The sequence below is a fragment of the Schistocerca nitens genome, chromosome 1 (assembly GCF_023898315.1).
Source record: "Schistocerca nitens isolate TAMUIC-IGC-003100 chromosome 1, iqSchNite1.1, whole genome shotgun sequence".
NCBI classification, from domain to species: domain Eukaryota; kingdom Metazoa; phylum Arthropoda; class Insecta; order Orthoptera; family Acrididae; genus Schistocerca; species Schistocerca nitens.
Window position 1 is genome coordinate 202,114,662 of NC_064614.1, and position 23,744 is coordinate 202,138,405.

The window sequence follows — 23,744 nt, forward strand, 5'->3', positions numbered from 1 at the left end:
TTAAGTACAAATTTCCAAAGACTGCACATACTTCTCCATCATTGAATTTACTGCCATATCCTACTTTGTACAAGTCTCCAATTTTCCCACTTTCTATAGTTTCTTCAGTATGATGATCTGCAGCAGCAAAATTCTTTGGAGACAGCAGATATGTTTGTAGTACAATGAATGCTTTTTATTTTTGGTACTGATGGTGCTGAAGAAAATATTTGAGCCAGATTAAGTTTCACATTGAGTCCTTGAATTTCATCAAGACACATGAAAAGCCTGCATAGTTGTGGTACCTGCAGCTACAGGAGTGAAAGTTGATGCATTACCTACTGTGTATTTTTGCTTTTTTTACTGCAGTCCCCACAAGCCGTTATGCAACTGCACCAATTCCATCTAAGGCTTTTTTACCATGGGATGTAGTAAAAAAGTTCCAATAGATTTCCACGTTATGAAATGATTGAAATTGAGGTCCAGCAGCAATAATTTGTTTTTAAATTGGCAGGTCCCTCTGACCAGATTGAAACTACCTTCATAGTTTCAGGTATAGTTGACAGTACCTTGCTAATGTAAGCAATTGTAGCACTCGAGCATTGGCTGTATCCAGAGCACTAAGTGATTTATAGGGTGACAAACTAGGTAGCTATCTTGCATCTTATGTTGCCTATGTTCTCTCTGTCTCCCCTCTCTGTCTCCCCTCTGTCTCCCCTCTCTGTCTCCCCCCTACTTTTAGCTCTTCTTCCTTCTAACAGTCCTTGCTTATGTTGACTCAACTATACACACTTTTGTTTCTGCTTCTACTGGCCTCTTCGAGCTTCTTCTTAAATTCCATATTTTCCTTCACTCTGTAACCTTTCCCCCCTCCTCCTGTCTCTGCTGCTAATAAGGGCATCCTCTTCTTTTGATCTTAAAATAATGCAACTGTGCCTCAGATTACATAACTCACATTACACATTTAATTTTCTGTTTTTACAGTATAGGTTGAAATTGGGAAATTTGTAGTAGTGGTAGTAGTTACTCATTCACATTAAGAAGTAAATTACTGAACAAGATAACTTTCTCTAATATCTCTCTTGGTCTAAAAACTTAATTACATGAAAGTTCATGCTGTTGTATTATATTGTTTACTCCAACCTATAATTTACCTACTTCAGTTTATACTCTTTATCCAATAGATTAGGGTATGTAACAGTAATAAAACGATATGCTAATTCTTACCTGCCAATTAATTGAAATGAGTCCAAAATCTCCAATTACTTGCACTCTCTTCACATGAAAAACATATGACATTATAAAAAGGGCTACAAATTATGGAGGGAAAGTACCAAATTTTAAACTTTTAAATATTGTGTGTCCTTTATGTGGAATATCCCTAAAAGTTCTGGCAATACTGCTCAGTAATCCAGCTTGCTCTTTGTTTGTTAAAAATTTAATGCAGTTTTCATTCTGAAAACTGAAGCTGAAATGTAATTTCAGAATCTGTATTACATAATAGGAAAATCTGAATATTTTGATACAAATTATGTACATACATTACAAATCACCAAAGAAAAATGTATGGGGGAATGGGCATTATGTAAATTCTATGGACCTCATGATCAATGTTTCTTAACCATGTTATACCCAATTTCGAGCCCAGCTCCATACCACAACATGATTAAAGGATCCCTTTTGAGGTTCAAGTAAACAAAGGTTTCAGAAATGAGTATGCAACATCTCCAATGTGTATGCAACATTTCCATGTCCTTGATGATAGGCAACAAAATAAAATAATGTTCAAACTCTGTGATATAGCTGGTGTAATTAAATTTCTAGTTACTTGGTTTGTTTGCTGAATGTTTTAGTTGCTGCCAGTGTAAGGAACAGAAGTTACCTAAAGTTCCTTCTCATTCCAGGGACCTCTGTGTGGTGTCAGAGTTAATGTTTGAGGAACAAATAGGAGAGGTTCCTGGTTTAAGCAATCTCGGTTGGCTTGTGTCATATTGTGTTTACTTACAGTTGGTGCTATCAGTATCCTCTTTGGCTGCATGCACAAGACTGGTATGATTGGTGTATTGGGCTGGTATTCATTTTGCCATGAAGTGTGTAGTTACTTTTTAACATATGGGGGGGGGGGGGTCTTTCTGAGGGCTGTGGGTAGAAATAAATGAATCTGTGGTAAAGTGTGGAGGAGGGGGGGGGAGGCGAGTGAGTGGTATTGGTTCCTCTGTGAAGGATAAGTCAGTTTATGGTTGACACACATTTTATTGAAGCCTTCAGGCATTAAAAACTTAAAAATATCTGGCCACAGTGGTAAAAATAAGGTTTTCAGTGGGGACATAAATATAAGTGTAGCATATGCGATGAATATTTTAAAATATTGTTACAAATTTCTTGGTTTTTCAAACTTAACGAAACAGCAGCCTTCCACCCTGTGTAGACCTCGAGTTATGCTAAAGACAAGCATCACCCAACATTTGTTTTAAAAAAATGTCTTATTGTTAAACACTTGTTGTTCTTTCCAACTTGGTGTTCTAACCTAACTTACACACTGGACTACAGCACAGATAATTGTCACCACAACAGAACCAACATTATCACTTGCCAAAGCAGATTGGCAGTATCTCAGCATTCTCTACACCTTTTTCCAAAACTTATTTTCTTATTGCGATTTTTAATTGGCATGTGCATGTGTCTTATTATCTAACATAACTGAATCATTGTTCTGTTGGTAGTCTAATAAGAGAAGTACTGATAATGCAGTGAGTGGTGGACAAAGCACAGTACAAGAAAACAGTTCTGAAGTTCCTGTACATAGCAAAAAAGTGTGCACCATGGACGAAGTTAAAGCCGACGATGATGGCGCCATTTCCAGTGACTTCTTTCTCTATCGAAGAGCTCGGTCTTCTGCCATTCAAGGTGAAGGTAAGGTCCTCAAAAGTATTAGTAAAATTAAAAAAGCTGATTCACAAATTGTCACAATGTATAGTTTATCTAAATAGAAACAATGTTACATTTTGTTTTGCATCTTTGCTAGTGAAGTTTCTTCTATGTATTTGCATTATTATATGAAGCTTTAGGTATTTGTTTGTGGGAGGAGGCACAGGGCAGATTTGTCATGGGCTAAAATATTTGAACGCAAACACATTTTCGTATTGAGTTACGCTCTATCACATGTAGTAAATAGAGCAAAATGTGATGTGACTGACAGATAAGATACACTTGACGAGGGGAGGTTTATTACTTAGTCAGCCAAAGCAACTATAGTCGTATGTATTAAAATTGTAGTGATTAACTGCAGAACTGACAGTGTCAGGGGTTGAAGGGCTCCTAGAAAGCAGTGGAGCTCACATATGGGAGGTGGTTTGATAAGTCTGGTAAAAATGCAAGAAAAATGTTTGTCATGAACTCACTTTCTTGACATAGTCTCCTTTGAGTGATATACACTTGTTCCAGTGATTCTAATGCCCACTGGAAAAATAGGTTCTGTCAAGCTGTGCAAAATACTCGTGACTGCAATTATCGTTCCCTCATTTGATGAAAATTTCTTCCCAGCAAGGGAGAGTTTCAAGTTAGGGAACAGGAAGGAGTCAATTGGGGGCCAAGTCTGGTGAATAGGGTAGATAAGGAACCAATTCAAAGCCTAACTCGAGCACTTTCACCCTTAGCTCTGTGTGGGATGGTGCATTACCCTGGTGAAATAGCACCTTTCTCCACACCAACCTTTCTTTTTTTGGCCAGAAAAAGTTTCAGATGACCCAATGATGATGCATGAAAGGGTCCAGTTATGATTCTGCTTTTTTCTTAGTATTAGTAATTTGTGAGGATTATTCCATGGGAATCTCTAAAAAACTGTAACCATCATATTGGCAACTGACAAAATTGTCTTTGCCTTCTTCGGTGAACTTCCACTAGCCTTTGACCATTGTTTTGGGTGCTGTTTTGATTCTGGTGTGTAATAGTGGATCCAGATTTCATCAACAATCAGAAATTGGCAGAAAACGTTCGTGCATTGCGATTAAACATCGCATGGCGTGTTGAGATGCTATGCCAGATGTGCTTCTAGTTGACTGAAAAATTGTGGCAGCCACCTCTCCCACAGCTTCTTCACAGCCAATTCTCCATGCAGAATATTATGTGCTTGCTCATTTGAGGTGCGTATAGTCTCGGCAATAATTATTTGGCAGTCTTGCATTACCGTATCATGGATTTTAATGGTTCCCTTTGTGTGACCTTAGTTGGACAACTGGAATGCACTTCGTCTTAGGTGTTCGTCCAACCATGTTTAGATTCATTTATCCAAAGTAAATGGTCTTAAATGATGGTGTACTCCCCGTGAACTTGATACAGTTCTGTTTTGATTTGTGCAGCAGACCAATACTTCAAATAAAAATATTTAATAACACAAAAGTAGGTTTTCTCCATTTTCTATCACAGTCAACACACCAAACAATTCAGATGGCTATCTGTGTGTATTAGTGTTGAAATTCTTTGTACGATCCTTGGAATAATCAAGCTTGCTTACTATGAAGGTGCTACAATAACACTCCATTATTTCATGGAAATTTTTCAGATTTATCAAATGACTCTTGTACTAGGTACAGGAAACTGGTTAGAACCTGAAATAGATAACAATGGTATTTTGGGGGGAAGCTTACACATATATTGAATAGATACGCTATTATGTGATCAAAAGTATCCAGACATCCCCAAAAATATACATTTTTCATATTGGGTGCATTGTGCTGCCAGATACTCCATATCAGTGACCTCAGTAGTAATCAGACATTGTGAGAGCAGAATGGGGTGCTCCGCGGAACTCACGGGCTTCGAACATGGTCAGGTGATTGGGTGTCATATGTCTGTACGTGGGATTTCCACTCTCCTAAACATCGCTAGATCAAATGTTTCCAATGTGGTAGTGAAGTGCAAATGCAAAGGACACATACAGCACAAAAGCGTACGGGCCGACCTCATCTGACACTGCCGACAGTTGAAGAGGTTTGTAATGTGTTATAGGCAGACATCTATCCAGACTGTCGCACAGGAATTCCAAACTGCATCAGGATCCACTGCAAATACTATGACAGTTACGCGGGAGGTGAGAAAACTTTGATTTCACAGTCGAGCGGCTGCTCATAAGCCACACATCACGCTGGTAAATGCCAAACGATGTCTCGCTTTGTGTAAGGAGTGTAAACGTATGATGACTGAACAGTGGAAAAACATTGTGTGGATTGACGAATACACAATGTGGCGGTCCGATGGCAGGGAGTGGGTATGGCAAATGCCCAATGAACGTCATCTGCCAGCTTGTGTAGTGCCAGCAGTAAAATTCGGCAGTGGTGGTGTTACGGTATATTCATGTTTTTCATGAAGGGGACTTGCACCCCTTGTTTAGCTTGGCACTATCACAGCAGAGGCCTACATCGATGTTTTAAGCACCTTCTTGCTTCCCACTGTTGAAGAGCAATTCGGGAATGGCGATTGCATCTTTCAACTTGATCGAGCACCTTTTCAGAATACACACCCTGCGACGGAGTGGTTACATGAAAATAACATCCCTGTAATGGACTGGCCTGCACAGGGTCCTGACCTGAATCCCATAGACCACCTTTGGGATGTTTTGGAATGCTGACTTCGTGCCAGGCCTCACCGACCATCATCAGTATCTCTGCTCAGTTCAGCACTTCATGAAGAATGGGCTGCCATTCCACAAGAAACCTTCCAGCACCAGATTGAATGTATGCCTGCGAGAGTGGAAGCTGTCATCAAGGCTATGGTTGGGGCCAACACCATATTGAATCCCAGCATTACCAATGGAGGGAGCCACAAACTTGTAAGTCATTTTCAGCCAGGTGTCCAGATACTTCTGATCACATAGTGTAGGCTAATGGTAAATGGAGGTGGTGTTTGTCACAGTAGATAGTCAACACTACTGAGATGGAAAATGCATCTGAGACTGTTCGGGCAAAACTCAGTATCAAGGATCCTTCTGTCAACCACAAGGCTCACCCCCGATATTTCTCAAAATATAAGAGAAGGCGTAAGTTCATTAGTACAAAACTTTTCCCAATCCTACTGTCGCAGGAGAAGACTTTAATCATCCAATAATCAATGAGGGGAAATTGGTTTTGTAAATGCTGGGCATTACAAAAATTACTAAATGCCTTCTCTGAAAACTAAGGGCAGATGTTTCAAACTCCATCACAAGATGGAAACATGATGAATCTAATAACAAATTGACCTGACCTCTTAGTGGATTTCAGCATTGAAACTGGTATCCATGTCTGAGACAGCTGTAGCAACAAAGATTAACCAAAGTACAAAGAGCAACTGAAACAAGTTGAATTTGTGTGTTCAACAAACTAGATAAAGATGCAGTAGTGTCCTATCTTGGTAAGGAACTTGAGATGTATCTGTGCCTTGTAGAAAAGTTCATGATTGGAGGGCCACTCAGTGGTATAGTGTCACTCCAAAGAAATTTCTAAAGAAACAGACAACTGCATAATAGTTGTAAAACAAAGTGTAGGACAATAGGGAGAAGCTGTTTGAAATGTATTTGGCTGTCAAGAGGACAATGTATGAAGCCTTTGACTGTCGGAGTAAAAAGTTATTGGAAGGCCTCTCTTAAAACCCAAAGTAATTCTGGTCATATTTAACTTTCGTCAGTGGTATCAGGGTTGCTGTCTAGAAACTCACAAATGAGACAGGCTACAATTAAGGGTAGTGAAGCAAAATCACAAATGCTGAATGCCATTTCAAATGTTCCGTTACAAAGTAAAATCCAGGGATACTGCCCCATTTCAATTCTCGCACCACTGCAAGGATGAGCAATACAGATGTTATCAGGGGTTTTAAGTAGCTGGTGACATTGCTAAAATTAAACAAAGCCCCAGGGTCTGCCAGAATCCCTAACAGATTCTATATTGCATGTGAGTTAGTGCCCCCCCCCCCCCCCTTCTTCTTTCAACCATGCTTAACAGTTGCAAGAAAGTACAGATCACATCCTTCAACATCCTTCAAGAAGAATAACAGAGTGATTTAAAATATATGTTCAGCACAAACATAGTGAGGTATCTCGAACAGAATGACCTTCACCATGTTAACCAGCATGGCTTCCAAACACATTGATCATGTGAAGCCACAACTCGCACTTTTGTCACGTGACATACTGAAAGCCATGGCCCAAGGTGCAGTATTAATAGATTTCCAAAAATCGTTTTAATAAGCACTGCATCCATGTTTGTCAAAAGTATGATCATATGTAGTATCAGGCAAAGTTTCTGACTGGGCTGAGGATATTTTGGTAGGGAGGATGCAGCAAGTTATCTTGTGAATGGAGAGTCATCAGCATATTCAGATACTTCTGCTGTTTATGTTGTCTTAACCTTGCAGTCAATATACATAGTAACCTCTGACTTTTCACTGAAGATGTAGTAAACTGTCCGGAGAAAAGTTAACAAATGGAGGGGTTGGCAGTAGACTGTGCTAATTGTATACCTGGTTCAAAATAAGTGTTTCACTGTGAAGCACAGTTGAGTGAGGAAGGTGGTGTTCTTGGTTCACCAGTATATGCATGCACTGTATGGCTGGAACTGAGTTTGCGTCACAGGATCATGATGTCCTTGTAGTTTAACAGACACATGAATCGCATTCAGTTGTCCTATTCTGTATGAAAGGGATGTTAAAATGGATCTGAATTGTTCAAGCAAATACAGTAATTAACACTTTAAATTAATGTAATCTGCTAGAGTACTTGTCAAGCACTGTAGTATGCATGTTGTGCCTCATACTTGTGGAGAGGAGTATTCTTTGAGATATTTGCACAAATGCAGTACACACCATTTGGTCAAAAATATGAAACACAATCACAAAAATAAAGATGAATTGAAGCAAGAGGTAAACACCACTTTCGTCCATGACACACCGTAGTTATCTGAGCTCTGATCTGTAGACGAGCCACTGGAATTGTCCAAGTATGTATTACTTTCTACAGTCACTTTACTTTTAGTGCTTCCTTAACAACAGTTACTCCACTTCTGGTGTTCGTGCTGATGCTTCCTCTGACAATGTTTTGATTTCTGCCACAATGAAGTTTTTGTTAATTGTTGCCACATAATGTTTAATCTGTCCCCAAATTACTTTGGTGGCACTGAAGTGGCAGTGGAATGGTGGAGGCCTAAGAACCTTGTGGCCATTTCTTTAGCTACCTCGCCTACAACATATAGTTGAAACTGTGGCTTCTTTTTTTCACAATTTTTGTGGACTCCGCATTAATAAATCTTCCTGAATTTTCTTGTTGTGGGCTTCAGCCATTCAACAATGTCTCCTTTTTATTGTTACCATCATTGGAGCTTTATCTTCAGTAATTGAATGGTGTGGGACATTATCCATTACAGTGCAGAAAGCCAATTTGTTTTCCAATAGTTGCCTGTTCAGCCACTTCAGAAAACAATTGTGGATCATCACCCTGTGGCTTGTTTTCCTCAATTTGAAACCAGGACAGATACGAATGAAACCAGATGTGGTTCATGCATGCAAGACAACTCTTGTTACCTTTTCCACGGGAACAACAGAACTTCCACATACTTGGTCTTTTGTCCAGTCTTTTCCAATGGAATGGCTGGCATTTATACAGGTTTTGTCAAGCCATGCAGTGTCTTCAAATGGCACATGAACGATATTTCTTAAAAATGGACACCACCACATTAAGATATTGCCTCTTTCTGTTATAATTTTCTGTCCATTAAGTTACTTACACCAAAAACTGAGGTTGTGGCAACTATTAACAATTATGTCTTGCTGCCACCGAATAACTATCTCAGAAAGATTAACATGCAGCTTTTTTGGTAGTTGGATGTTCTTTTCTCTTGTAATATCCATATATGTGCTGACAAACAACATGTTGTCGAAGAGAATTCAGGTTTGTTATTAGTGGTTCTGTCCTCTTTTCACTGGGTTTCCACTGTTTCGATGAACCATGCTCTTCTCCTGCGTACTATTTCTCCTTACAAATTTTGACAACAGTATTCTTTTGTATCTTCAAACTGTCTACAGTTAGATTATCTTCATTAGAGGCAATAGAGTTGCACCATTCTCTCTACTTCCTTGAAATATTCCCGCACCAAGCACACACTCATGTGTCTGACCACACAAAACATGAGCAGATTGCTGAATTTTCCATTTAGCAGCCACTTTCTCCCCCCCCCCCCCCCCCACACACACACACACACATATACATTTCCACTATAAGCTTCAAACATTCTGTAGCGCAAAATAAACTCGCCACACAGAGAAACAAAGCACACAACGAAATGGACAACTGTTTAAAGAGTGTCATATGCAGCTGGCTACAGTAGCCATTGTCAGCAATAACAGATTTAACAGTGAATGGAACAGGTATGACAGTGTGTTCTGTGATTGGTTGATGCGATGGTAGCAGCCCTGTAAACAGCTAGATGTCACTTTATTCTGACCAAGGTATAAGTTTAGTAAGCATTAGTTTTAACACACAATTTGTTTCTAAATGTACTACATTCTGGTAAGAAATAGGTCCCTATATACTGCCAGAAAATAGTCTTAATACATAAATTACTTTTGTTTTATTTGATTTTGTTCTTATTTTTGAATTTAATTAAACGTATAACATGCCATAGCTCAAAAATATGGCCTTACAGTTAGCAATTACTTCCACTGACCCCTTCAGATATTCACTCAGATCTTGGTAAGATTTTGAAATGGTGTACGGATTGGTAACTTTAAATGTTCAAAATTTGAAACTGTGCACTTCACGAAACAAAAAATAGTATTCTATTATCAAAGTAGCAAACAGCCTTGCTGCATTGGTAACACCAGTTCGGTCAGGTCACCAAAGTTAAGCACTGTTGGGCTGGATAGCACTTGGATGTGTGACTGTTTGGGTGTGCAGAGTGCTGTAGCAACTGTGGTGCACTGAGCCCTTGTGAAGCCATCTGATGAACTACATCTTTGAGAAGTAGCAGCTCCAGTTACGAAAACTGACATCAGCCAGGAGAGTGGTTTGCTGACCACGTGCCTCCTATAAATCTGCATGCAGTGATGGCTATGGGCTGAGGATGACAGTGGTTGATCAGTATCACAGGCCTTCTGAGGCCTGTTCATATGGAGTTTTGATGACTGCAGCAACAGTAAGGTACAACTGGAATCAGTCAGCTGATACAAATGCCAGTGTATAATATTTTTTTGGGGTACACATAGGCCCAGTCGTATGAAAAAGCAGGTGGCAGACTTCAGTTTGATAGATTACAAGGGAAATGCAATTAGTCTGCAAAGGAGATTAACAAATCACACATGCAATCTGTTCTAGAATATCATTAATGTGTGACCTGTATCAAATAAGACTAACAGGGTATATTCAATGTATACAGAGAATGACAATAAGAATGTTCAGATTTGACCCATGGGACAGTGTCCAGAGATGTTGAGGAAACTGAACTGGCAAACTCTTGTAGATAGATGCAAACTATTCTGAGAAGGACTACTTACAAAATTTCAAGAATTGCCTTTAAATGACAACCATAGGAATATACTGTGTTGCTCTTGTAGGGATCATGAGGACAAGAATAGATTAACAGAGTGAGGTGGTGCAGTAGTTAGCACTGAACTCACTTTGGACTGCAGTGGTTCAAATCTCCATCCAACCATCCAGATTTAGATTTTCCATGGTGTCCCTAAATCATGCCATAAAAATGATTGTTCCTTTGAAAGGATAAAATTTCCTTCCCCATTCTTGAAATATTCTGAGCTTATGCTCTGTCTCAAATGACCTTGATGTTGATGGGATGTTAGACCCTAATCGGCAGAAAGTTGTTTAGGAATGTTCCTTCAATGGGGCCCATAAAAAGATTAGTACAAAAGGAACCATCCTGATATCCATAGCATATCTCTGCTTAATCTGTAGGTGTGGCTCTCAAATGTGAAGTTGTTAAAAAGTAAGTATGAGTTGGCTGAGTAATAAGATATTGTAGACCCACTTCTGGGTGGGTATTGACTGAGTCAGTATTTTAGGGTTGAAAGGCCATGTGTATGTGGGATATTAGTTTGGGTTGCATCAGCAGTGACAGTGATGGACCACAGATGTGTAGGGAGTAGGAATGGGCTTGACATTCCAGTAAGTGTTCGGTGTCTTAGGTAGGATTGATGGTGCTAAGCTACCAGGACTGAGAGCAAAATTGTGCAAAATCTTTATGAATAATGAGTACAGGAAAAATTTTCATTATTCATAAATAATAAATAAGAACATTTACTTGAACTGTTTTTCATTTTAATTAACATCTAGCATTATGTATATGTATAGTGTTGACTAGTGAGTGTATGAACTGCAAGTTGCCTCTTCAGTATGTCAACCAAGTCATGAGAATGATCTCTGCAATGAGCCATTATTTTGGTCAGTATGTTTTAGGACAAGTTATCATGCCACACATCTGAATACCACTGATAAATTTAACATCCTCTCTGGAGTTCTGTGGTGTAAAACAGCAGAGATTCAGATTTTTGTGTGAAAATGTTTATTGCACTAATTCTTTGATTTATAAAACAAGTGTATTTTTGTTACCTTCAGATTAGTTGTCAGAGCAATTCTTTTTTCCTCTTTTTAATATTTAATCACAGTTCGGCTCGGTAAGATCAGCCATTGCATATCTGACCCTGGGAGTATAGGATAGACTATGCTGGGAGTGGAGGGGTGACTACAGTCCAGGGTGGCAGACAGTAGAGGTTTGAGGTGGCATAGGAAGCCGGCGAAGGCCCAGAGACACTCATCTGTTGGGCATGTGGAGAGCCAAATGACCAGTGAGGTGGCAACCAGCCAGCTGACTGCACATGTGCACCAAACTTTGCTGATGTCTGTGCTCAGTGTGTTACAGGTAATCCTGTTGCATTAGTGGCACACACAGTTGGGAATCTCGCTGTGGTAGCCAGTTCTGCAATGAATGTCTGCTTCCCAGTGACTGCAATGACCAAGACAACTGCCATGTATGGGATATATTGTTGACCCATGGAAGGGAGTGCAGTTTGATGATGGGCTGAGCCTGGAATGGCCTGCTGCACTGTGGTTTTATGTCTGGAAGATGGACTTAGTGCAGGAAGCTGGTTCAGCAGTGAAGACCGGAATTTGCGACTTCTGCTGGTGACTCTGTGTGGTCTCTTTATCTGATAGTCCCCACATCCTGTAGAAATGCTGGGCTGTGAATGAAATTGCTAACAATATAACAGCTATTTATACAAGTTAGCAACATGTGAGCTGTGCCAATGTGCTGCTTCTTGTCATGTTCTCAGCAGCACCCATGAAACCCAGTGGGAAAGAAATCCCTTGCCTGTACAGTGAGAAATGTTCATTACTGCTGCACTGGATGGTTGTGCCAAGTGAACCTGGCTCACCTTGCAAAATTTAAACAGCTCTGTTCCTATAAGTGAAAAGACAATACCATGTGCTTGCTAGCCACCAGGGACTGCTGCAATACTCCACCACATATTCCCACAAATTTGCAGACTGCTTCAAACTGCATATATAAATCATAGATGTTTGAGACCTGAAAATGTCTCTGTAACTATATAGTTTCATTTGACCTGGCAGTTGATTGCCAGTGTCTCGTCCTTGCCATTTACAACTGTATCTGGAACAATGGTAGGTTCCCATCTCAGAGGCAAGAGTGTGATCTCCCTGGTATCGAAACCAGGTAAACACTCACTTGATATGGACAGCAATTGCCAAATTAATGTGGTATCTTGAGTCTCAGGATCTTTTGATTCTGTTCCAGGGTGGTTTTCACCAAGGCTGTGCTACTGCTGACAGTTTGGTCTGCCTCTAGTCCATTATCTGGTCAGCTTTTGCCTGGTATCAACACCATATCACTGTCTTATCGAGTGGCTGTCAATGGTCTAGCTGCTGCTGTGGTTTCTGTAGTATTGCTCTCCGTCTGCTGATGTTCCTTGCCTCTACTATTGCTTCTCCACTGATAGGTTACTGAACATGGACTGCAGGGTGCCATATGGTACCATTGTGGATGCTGGACCCAATCTACCATTGGGGGTCCAACTTGTGACAGGTGCCTTTCAGGCCAGTCCTATGAACAGCTTTATTTGCAGAAGCTGGGATTCTTTCATTACAGGTCAGGTGCCAACAAATGCTGCTCAACTATGCAGTACACATTTATTGCTCCCCTAAGCAGCTGAACTAGTGTGTCCCCTTTCCTAGCAGGGAGATCCACTTGCCACAACAGTGGCCCAGGACTGGGGTCACAGTTTGCACATTCTCTGAACTGCAACTTTCCTCATTGTTAACCTTGTCATGGAGTGACTGCTGATGCCCAATGGTGTGTGCCCCAGGTAGGCTACCAGGATGCCGACATTGGAGATAGAACTGGATCTTCAGTAGACTCTTCAGTCTGTTGACGGCTTGGAACAGACTGGTGTGCCCTTGTTTTCCGAACAAAATACGCGCAATGAAGGGGAACATGACCATGTGGCAGGCTTCCCTTTGTGCTTCTCACAGGGAATCTAGTATCCTTTGTCACCTTTATATTGGCTGCACTTGGATGACCATGGCTGGCCACATCCTATAGCGGTTGACGTGATGTCTATCTGTTGGTGGTCTATATCTTGCTCAACTGCTCCAGTTTGATCACCTTGTGGCAAAATGTTTATCATGCTGACATGCTGCATCCGATGTTACCGGGTGACTCCAAAGCAGCTGACCTGGTTTTACATTTTACTTGTGAAGGTGGTTTCCAGGCATCCCGGTGAGGTAGGACACATAGGCCTCATCAGCCACTTGATGGATTGAAGAGATGCCTCTTTGCCTGATTTCATCTAAGATGCCCATTGCTACCAATGCTTGATGGTTCGGACTGGCTCCTGCCTTTCCCATCATTTTAGTTATTTTTATTTTTTACACCTGGCTTTTATTTACTGTATCATTGTCATTCTCTTTCCTGAGGTTTTATCAACTCGTCCATGTCGTTAGTTTTCTTTTGGTAATGGAGAGTGAGGAAACGTTGGTTGGATGCAGAGGGTGTGTCTGACAGTGCATGACATGTCCCAGTGACCTCCAGCAACTTTCTGGCTGGAGCAACTCATCCACCTTCACCCTGTTGTCCTCAGCTGCTTTCCTCCTCTGGAAACAGCAGCTTGAAGCTTCCTGCATGTATTTTACACCTTGTCAGGAGGAATTCTGCAGTGAACCTTTTACTGAATGAGAGCTGCTTCTGGCCCTTTCTTCCCACTGTTCAGTTCCTGGCCCAGATTCCATCCATAACCAGTTGCTGAAACACCTCAATCTTCCACAATGACAATATGTCCTCCAGGTGTTTAATTGTATTTGGCCCCAAGGCATTTTCCCCCTTAAATGGAGACACAGTAATGTGGTTTGTTCTTAAGCTTGGCAAGGATCTATTATCACTTGATAGTTACGGGCCCGTCAGCCTGACCGATGTCCCCTATAAGTTACTAGAATGGATGGTGGCTCATCTGCTCAATTGAGTCCTTGAATGTTGGGGCCTTTTATCACCTTACCAGTTTGGCTTTCGGGAGAGATGGTCTCCAACCTGATTATCTGCTTCAACTGGAAACTGTAGTTAGGCAGGTTTTGCCTCATTGCCACCATCTTGTTGCTGTCTTCTTAAATCTTCATGAGGTGTGAGACATAGCTTGATGCTGTCATATCCCCCTTATGCTGTACGAGTGGAGTCATGAGGTCACCTCCCACTTTTTATTTCCCAATTATTGTCACACCAGTTGTTGAGAGTCAGGATTGGCACTGTTCTCAGCTCTCAGCAGACCTAGGAGAATGGCATTCCCCAGGACTCTGCATTAAGTGTCCTTCTCCTAATGGACTTGTACACTCTACCGGATGGGCCACTCCTGCTCTGTATGTGGACGATTTCTGTATTTGGTATAGTTCCCACTCAATGGCTTCTGCAGCACTACAGCTCTAATGTGCCATCTGGCGCACTTCCACCTGGACACACTTGCATGGTTCTCAATTCTCTCCCCTTAAGTCAAGGGTGGTGCATTTAACATGCTGCAGTTTATCCTGACTTGGAGCACAAGCTCAATGCCCAGCACCTGGTCGTGATTCCCCAGTTCCGTTTGAGTCGTCGTCTTGACAACAAGCTTACTGGGTTGCCCCATATCAGTCATCTGAAGGTTGACTGTTTTCGTAAACCCATTGTTCTTCACTTCCTTGGCCACACGTGGGTTGTCCAACCCTTTTCTGCCTACACTTGCATTAGTTCTCTCTTGTCTGGACTAGGGTTGTCAAATTTAAGGATCAGTTGCTCTTATTGGACCTGGTTCACCATAATGGAATCTGTTTAGCCACCAGTGCCTTTCACACTAGCCTTGTCAAGTCTTCTGGTTGTTGCTGAGATCCCTCCCCTTTAGATTCGACTGTCTTTGTGTTCATATGCCATCACTATCTGCTCTTCCCCTGCTCACCCCTTCTATCCTGTTCTTTTGCAGCTTCGGGCCATTACCCACTTGCTGCCCCCCCCCCCCCCCCCCCCCTCCGGGGGCCGAGAGTTTGAATAGGCCTGAGGTATTCCTGCGTGACGTAAGAGGGGACTAAAAGGAGTCTCACACCTTTTGGTCTTTATGTGATGGTCCCCTGTCGGGTTTTACCTCAATCTTTCTAAATTTTGCCGAAGAGCGAGCCATTTGGGGAAGTGCGCCTTACATAGTGCATCGTGTCCATCGTGCATTGAGATCTTCAGCCCACTTTCTTGTTGTCGCATTTCAGTCCCGCTCATTCTCCATCTCTTGGGTGAGGACACCTTCCTGGGAGCATTCTCCACCTTGCACTATGCAGTGCCACTTTCTGTGCTGACAATGACCATGGACTTCTTAGCACCTCATATCCAGCGCGGTAGCCAGTCTGTTGTGGTGGGGTCGCCATGTACCGTGTTGGTTGTAGCCCCCTGACAACACAGGGATCACTCTACTGATGCCTGCGCTGTTAACTCTCCTTACATGCCATGGAGTAGATGCCCATCTCCCTGGGGCGTCGAGACTCCCGGCAATGGCCATCTTGCCAGGTGGCCCTTGCTGAGGCTGGGTGGTGCCCATGGGGAGGGCCTCTGTTCGGAGTAGGTGGCATCAGGGCAGATGATACACCATGAAGCATAGTATGTCATCTCTTGCTGGTGGTCCGCCACCAGCAGTCTCTAAGTGGCCAGTCTAACTTCAGTGCTAAGAAATATGACCCCAAATCGTTCCCCTCCCTGGCCATACCTTGAGAGGAAAACCAGGCTAAGGATGGCTGTGAAGCTTACTCACCCTGGTACCTTGTATGTACGAGACTTGATTGGGAATCTTTCATGTCCATGGAGACTGTTTTTTGGGGAGCATTTGGAGGACAAGTTTGGGGAGATTGAGGGCTTGTCCAAACTGCGCTATGGGTTAGTCTTGATAAAAACAATATCCTCTGCACAGTCAGGGGCATTACTTGCTTGTGAGAAGTTGGGGGATGTTTTTGTTACCATCACACCCCATAAGAGCTTAAATATGGTCCAGGGTATTAAATTTCACAGGGGCCTTCTTTTGGAATCTGATGACGAGCTGTACGCCAATTTAGAGCGGTGAGGTGTTAATTTTGTGTGGTGCATCCATCATGGTCCAGGGGATAATCAGGTTGCCACTGGTGCCTTCATTTGGCCTTCAAGGGTGACATTGCCCAAGAAGGAAAAGGTGGTGATCTACCGCTGTGACGTCAAGTCATATATCCCTCTCCCAATGCGATGCTTTAAGTGCTGGAAGTTCGGCCATATGTCTTCCTCTGTACTTCCAGCATCACATGTCAAGATTGTGGACACCAATCACATCCCAATACACCATGTGCCCCGACTTCCATCTGTGTCAACTGTGAAGAGCTTCATTCACCTTGCTCACCAGATTGCACAATTTTACAGAAAGAGAGGAAAATCATGGAACATAAGAACCTGGACCAACTGACCTACACTGAGGCTAAGAGGAAATTTGAGCACCTACATCCTGTGGCTATGACCTCCTTTTACGCCACCACTACTAGAACAGTTGTTGCCCCATGAGTTCCTCGCATTCCTGTCACCACTCAGAAACAGAAGGCTACACTTGCCCCCTCGATGGTGGGGGACACTTCCCTCTGTCGCTCCCGCACCACCTGCTTCGGGAGCAACACCCCTCCAACCATCGGGGACATCAGTCCCCACTTCTGAGCCAAAGATGTGTAAGTCTTCTTTGGCTTCTCTCATTAGGAAGGGATCCTTTGGGTCACTCCCTTACCAGTTTCCTCCTAGTGGGAAAGATGACACCTGCCAATGGCTGAAGAGCCCAAAAGCAGCTGGGTATAGGTCTTCACACTCATCCTTAGTCCTGGAGACAGTCAGTGAAGTCCTCCCAGCCAGGGAAACCCAAGGAGCAGCGAGAGAAATCCAAAAAGAAGGTCCCCAAGACCTGCTTCCTACAAGCTCTGCATCTGTGGATGAGGTTGGAGATGCTGGCATCATCTGAGAGCCTAGATCTTGCCGGACCCTCAGCCACAAGGGATATAGACTGCTCAGACAAAAAGTCAGTGGCAGCAGGTGACCCTGAGGTCTAAACTGCCTCATTGAATGTTCCATGCCTTCCCAGTCTCACGATGACACCATCCTCCAGTGGAATTGGGGTGGTTTTTTCCACTGCTTGGCTGAGCTAAAGCAACTGTTAAGCTTTACACCTGCTTTCTGCATTGCCCACCAGGAAATCTGGTTCCCGGCAATGCGGACCCCTGCCCTCTGCGGCTATAAGGGAGACTGCAGGAACTGTAGCAACTATAATGTCAGGTGGAGTTTGTGTTTGTCCTAAACTGTCTGTAGTGAAACTGTACCCCTTCAAACCCCTCTTGAAGCTGTGGCTGTCAGAATAAGGATGACACAAGAAATAACTTTCTACAATGTTTATCTTCCTCCAGATGGTGCAGTATCCTTGAATGTATTAGCTGCACTGATTGCTTAACTCCCAAAACCTTTCCTGCTTTTGGGAGATGTTAATGCTCATAACCCCTTGTGGGGTGGCACCATGCATGCTGGCCAAGGCAGAGATGTCGAAACTTTCCTGTCTCAGTTTGACCTCTGCCTCTTAAATACTGGGGCCAGCACACATTTCAGTGTGTCTCATGGTAGGTACTCAACCATTTATTTATCAATTTGCAGCCCAGGACTTGTCCCATATATCCACTGGAGAGCACATGATGATGACCTGTGTGGTAGTGACCTCTTCCCCATCTTCCTGTCACTGCTCCAGCATCAGGCCCATGGACGCCTGCCCAGATGGGCTTTAAACAAGACGAACTGGGAAACTTTATCTGCTGTCACCATTGAATCTCCCCCACATAACACCGATGTGATGGTTGACGAGGTGACTACAACAATCATTTGCTGTCCCAGAAAACACAATCCCTCGCTCTTTAGGGTGCCCCCGGTGAAAGGCAGTCCCTTGGTGGTTGCCGGAAGTCGCTGAAGCTATTAAGGAGTGTCAGCAAACTACAATGGCATAAGCAGCACTCTTCCCTGGAGCACCTCATAGCCTTTAAACAGCTCTGTGCCCGTGTTCACCAACTTATCAGATGATGGAAGGAGGAGTGTTGGGAGAGATGTCTCGACCATTGGGTGCCACACGTCACCTTCCCAAGTCTGGGCAAAGATCAAATGTGTTTTCGCGTACCAGACCCCAACAGGTGTTCCTGGTGTTAACATAAAAGGCGTGTTAACTACCGATGCAAATGCAATTGCTGAGCACTATGCTCGAGCCTGTGTGTCGGAGAATTACTCCCCAGCCTTTCACAATCTCAAATGGCAGCTGGAAGAGGAAATCCTCTGTCACTACACACCACAGTGAATCCTATAACACCTCATTGACTGAGTGGGAGCTCATCAGTGTGCTTGCACGTTGCCCCGACACAGCTCCTGGGCCAGATTGGCACTATCAAGCAGACTCCCACCATGTGGTGTTCTTCCCTTTGCCTCTCCTGGCGGGAACCCACCATCCTCTGTTTTCATGTTGGCCACACTAGGTTTATCCATTGTTTCTTACTATGCAATGAGCTGCACCCCCCCCCCCCCCCTCCCGCCTTTTGTAGTTCTGGGGTTCCCATCATGGTGATCCACATTTTGCTGGACTGCCCCACCTTTTGGCCCTTCATTCGAAATAGGCCGTCCCACATTCCTTGTCTCAGATGTTAGTGGACGACCTTTGAATGATAACATCTGTTCTCCACTTTCTTCGTGAAAGTGGTTTGTCCTCTCAGGTATAAGTCCTTCAAGTTTCGTCTGAAACTTGATTCTGTCAATTAGTGTGGGTGTTGGTTATGGAGGCCTTGAACTTGGCTCCACACCAATCTGATTCTCCCTGCCTGTTCCATACATTTTGTGTGATCTGTTGTTGTTCTGTTTTGTTTCCCCTTCTCTTGTGTCTTTTCCTAGTGTTGTCACTGTTATATCGTGGTAACGGTATGGTGTGGGTGTCAGAATGGGTCGGTGCTGGTGCCCCACTGTGTGTAGTGTTTCTAGGGTGCTCCTGCTCTCCCCACTTGTACCCACCTCCCTCCTGTTCTTTCATCTTCCTATTGCCATGACGTCTTTACCTGTTATCCCTTCCTCTTGACTGGATTGTGCTCCTTTTGTTGTTCCTCCCTTGACTACTGCCATCTTAGATCATGAGACCAGTGGCCTCTCTCTTTGGTCACCCCCCTCCCCCCCCCCAAAAAAAAAAAAATAAATCATCCAGCCCCTTACCCATGTCTCTTTCCTTGCTTCTGTCTCTTGGTTTTATTAATTCTCAGTTACAATAAGGTTTACCAAAATTTGTCTTCTGTGTCCCCCCTCTGAGTACTCTTCCTAGCTTGACACATTTAAGATGGAGGGACTGATGACCTTGTAGTATGGTCCCTTAAACCCTATCAGTCCAGTCCAATTCAATTTTAACATCTGACAGACACAGAGAAGTGCCACTCTTATGTACTGGGAACTAGTGAGATGATCAGAAAGGACATTTTTATTCCAAGATAATTACATTGAAGTCACCATAATTCATTATGCTCCCGTGGATCTTTCAAAGGACAGGACATGTCTTAGTAGGGTATGTGATCACTATGGATGCAATGTGTTTCCAAACTGGCAACAATGTTGGTAAGGAATTCTTGTGGTAGGGCATTCCATTCCTCCTTCAGTGCAGTAAATTGCTGTATCGTCATTGATCCGTGTAGATTGTTGCTCCCCAACTCATGCTTGGTGGATTTTAGTCAGGGGAAGGAGCAGACAAGTCCATTCACCAAATATCATTACAAGCCCTCCACCTGTGCAGTCCAATGTGGTCACATATTGTCATCCATAAAAATGAAAATACACATTTGAAATGATGCAAATGAGGAAGAAGCAGAGTGTCACAATAACTTTGAACAGTGAGTGTATAGTGTTCAAAGATTTGGAGGTCAGTATACATATGCAACTTTTCCCCACTTAACATGTGGACTGCCAAGATGTTCATGTTTGACAGTGTTCCAGGGTGCATTGTGTGTTTCTGCCTCTCACTGTATGAGGACGTCCAGAATCACTGCCCAGACTGAATCTGCTCTTACACTAGAAGAGTATATAACCCCACTTCTCATTGGTCCAGTCGCTTTGCTCATGGAACCCTTGTAAACAGTGTTGCCGATGTGCAGGTGCGGATCAAGGAGACGACTGCTGTGCACTCACCATGCCACTGTGGAATGTGAGATTGCATGCCTTGCAGTCTTGCTAAATGTCATAATTGCACCTACTGTTTCACGTGTGTCCTGTCTTGCCTGTTGCCCACTGTAGTGATTATTTGCTGCTGTAGTTGAGTGTGGTTGACTACCACCTCTCTAGGCAGGAGTGCTTGTGGTTTGAAAGGCTTCCCATACATGTGAAATAATCCTGTGAGCAGTACCAAACTCCTTCTCACATTTAGTTCTTCCAGTCTCCTGATAATTCTTCCCCATGTGAAATGCTCCGGATGTTGTTGCGGGACCATGTTGTCATGACCTCCACCATCACCACAGTGCACCATGAATGCTTACTGATTGACTCACATGTCTTTCCCCATTCTTTAAACTGCATTGAGTTGTGGGCCAGCCCATTTGCTTTACTGTAATGCTGACACCCAACTTCTTGTGCATGACTAGAAGACTTCTGGCAACATGCTCCCACACTTTCATTCGTTTCCACAGAGTAATTACTATGTTATGTTACTTTATCTATCTTGTCCTTAAGTTTTGTGGAGCAATGTATTTCGTCACCTTAGTGATTACAGCAAACAGTATCTTGATGGTGTTAAACAGGAATTCCCAAGAGGGAGGTTTTCCTTAGTCAGTGGTTAGAAAGTGCCATTGTACCAATACTGAAGCCTGATAAGAGACGCAATATAAACTGGAGGACAATCTGAGCAATCCTCTTAGATTGTTTGCTGATGATGCAGTCATTTATTGTCTAGTAAAGTTGTCAGGGGACCAATTGCAAAATGATTTAGACAAAATACCTGTATGCGAAAAGTGGCGATTGACCCTAAATAATGAAGAGTGTGAGGTCACCTACAAAAGTACGAAAAGGAAATCATTAAATTTCGATTACACAATAAATTGCACAAATTTAAAGGCTGTTAGTTCAGTTACATACATAAGAATTAAAATTATGATTAACTTAAATGATAGATAAAGCTGTTGGGAAGGCAAACCAGAGACTGCGTTTTATTGACAGAACACCTAAAAGATGCAACAGGTCTACTAGAGACACTGCCTATGTTTCGCATGTCCATCCTCTGCTAGAGTACTACTGTGCAGTAGGGGTTCCTTACTAGACTGGATTGACTGAGGACGTCGATAAAGTTCCAAAGAACAGCAGCTTGTTTCGTATTATAACAAAATGGGAAGTGTGGTCATGAATATGATACGCAGGTTTGAGTGGCAATCATTAAAACAAATGCAGTTTTTTGCTGCAGAGAGATCTTTTTGTGATATTTTAATTTCCAACATTCTCCTCAGAATGCAAAAATATTTTGGTGGCACCCATCAACGTAGGGAGAAATGATCATTGTAATAAAGAGAAATCAGAGCTCGTGTAGAAAGGTTTGTATTCGTTTTTCCTTTGCGCCGTTAGTGCGAAGCGGTAGAAAAATAGTCTGAAAGTTGTTCGATGAACACACTGCCAGGCATTAAATTGTGATTTGCGGAATAGTGATTTAGATGTAGACCTATCCATTTAACAGTGACCCCTTTGCAAACTCTTGGACTGGACGATCGGTCAGACTGTCTTGGTGTCCAGAAACAAATTTACTTTCACCATTTAAATGTGGATTTGAAGGTCCAGATCCGAGGCAACCACTTTTAATGACTAGAATATGCTGACGGGGAGGCATTTATGGTTCAACACATAGTAGCAGTTTACCTCTACTTACAGAGGCTTGTGATACAACATGACACCACTTAGGTACGCCACATTGTTAGAATGACTGACACAGCCAATGAACTTTCATTAAAAACTTCTTGTCCCATGGACACTTCAGAGTTAGATTTGGTACGGCCCTTCCTAATAAATGTGTACAGAAAGGTGGGTTTCCACAGGATTCAGTCTTGATCCCCCCTGCGGGTTCGGGGGTTAGAATAGGCCCGCGGTATTCCTGCCTGTCGTAAGAGGCGACTAAAAGGAGTCTCAAATGTTTCGGCCTTATGTGATGGTCCCCTCTCGGGTTTGACCTCCATCTTTCTAAATTATTCCGAAGAGCGAGCCAATTGGGGAAGGGCGCCTTACATGGTGCACTGTATCCGTCGTGCATTGAGACCTTTAGCCGGCTTTTTCGTCGTTGCAATGGTGTCCCGCTCGTTTTCCATCTCTTGGGCGAGGATACGTACCTGGGTGCGATTACCACGCTGCACTCTGCAGTGTTGCTTTTAACTGCGACGACGACCTTGGACATTTTTGCACCTAAGATCCAGCACAGTAGCCAGTCCGTTGTGGTGGGGCCGCCATGTACCCTGTTGGTTGTAGCCCCCTGACAATACAGGGATCGCTCTACTGATGCCTGCGCCGTTAACTCCCCACGTATGCCAAGGAGTAGATGCCCATCTCCCTGGGGCATCGGGACTCCCGGCAATGGCCATATTGCCAGGTGGCTATTGCTGCGGCTGGGTGGCGCCCGTGGGGAGGGCGCTTGGTCGGAGTAGGTGGCATCAGTGTGGATGACCCGCAAACAAGCGTGGTAAATCATCTCTCGTTGGCGGCCAGCCACCAGCAGTCTCTAAGCGTTCGAGGGCTCATTTTAAAGCTAACGTTTATGACCCCAAATCGTTCCCATCCCTGGCCACACCATGGGAGGAACGAAAGGCAATGAATGACAGTGACGTGTATTCGCCCAGGTATCTCGTCTGTACCAGAGCTGATGGTGACTCGTTTCTCTCCGTGAAGCCTCAGTTCTTTGTAGAGCATTTAGAGGACAAGTTTGGGGAGGTGGAGGGCTTGTCCAAAATGCGCTGTGGGTCAGTTTTGATAAAAACGGCATCCTCTGCCCAGTCACGCAGGTTACTTGCTTGTGACAAGTTGGGGGATGTTCACGTTACCATCACCCCACATAAGAGTTTAAATATGGTCCAGGGTGTTATTTTCCATAGGGACCTCCTTTTGCAGTCTGATTACGAGCTGCACGCCAATTTAGAGCGCCGAGGTGTACATTTCGTCTGGCGTGTTCATCGAGGTCCGAGGGACAATCAGGTA

The 23,744-nt window shown here is 43.3% G+C and overlaps 1 protein-coding gene across 1 annotated transcript in view; it reads left to right on the plus strand.

The window, feature by feature from the left end:
* Positions 1-23,744, plus strand: part of LOC126245728 (S-phase kinase-associated protein 2) — a 133,528-nt gene that overhangs the window by 2,794 nt on the left and 106,990 nt on the right. Inside the window, exon 3 of the mRNA XM_049948339.1 lies at positions 2,703-2,892. Coding sequence (XP_049804296.1) covers positions 2,703-2,892 — 190 coding nt within the window. The remainder of the gene's footprint in view (positions 1-2,702; positions 2,893-23,744) is intronic.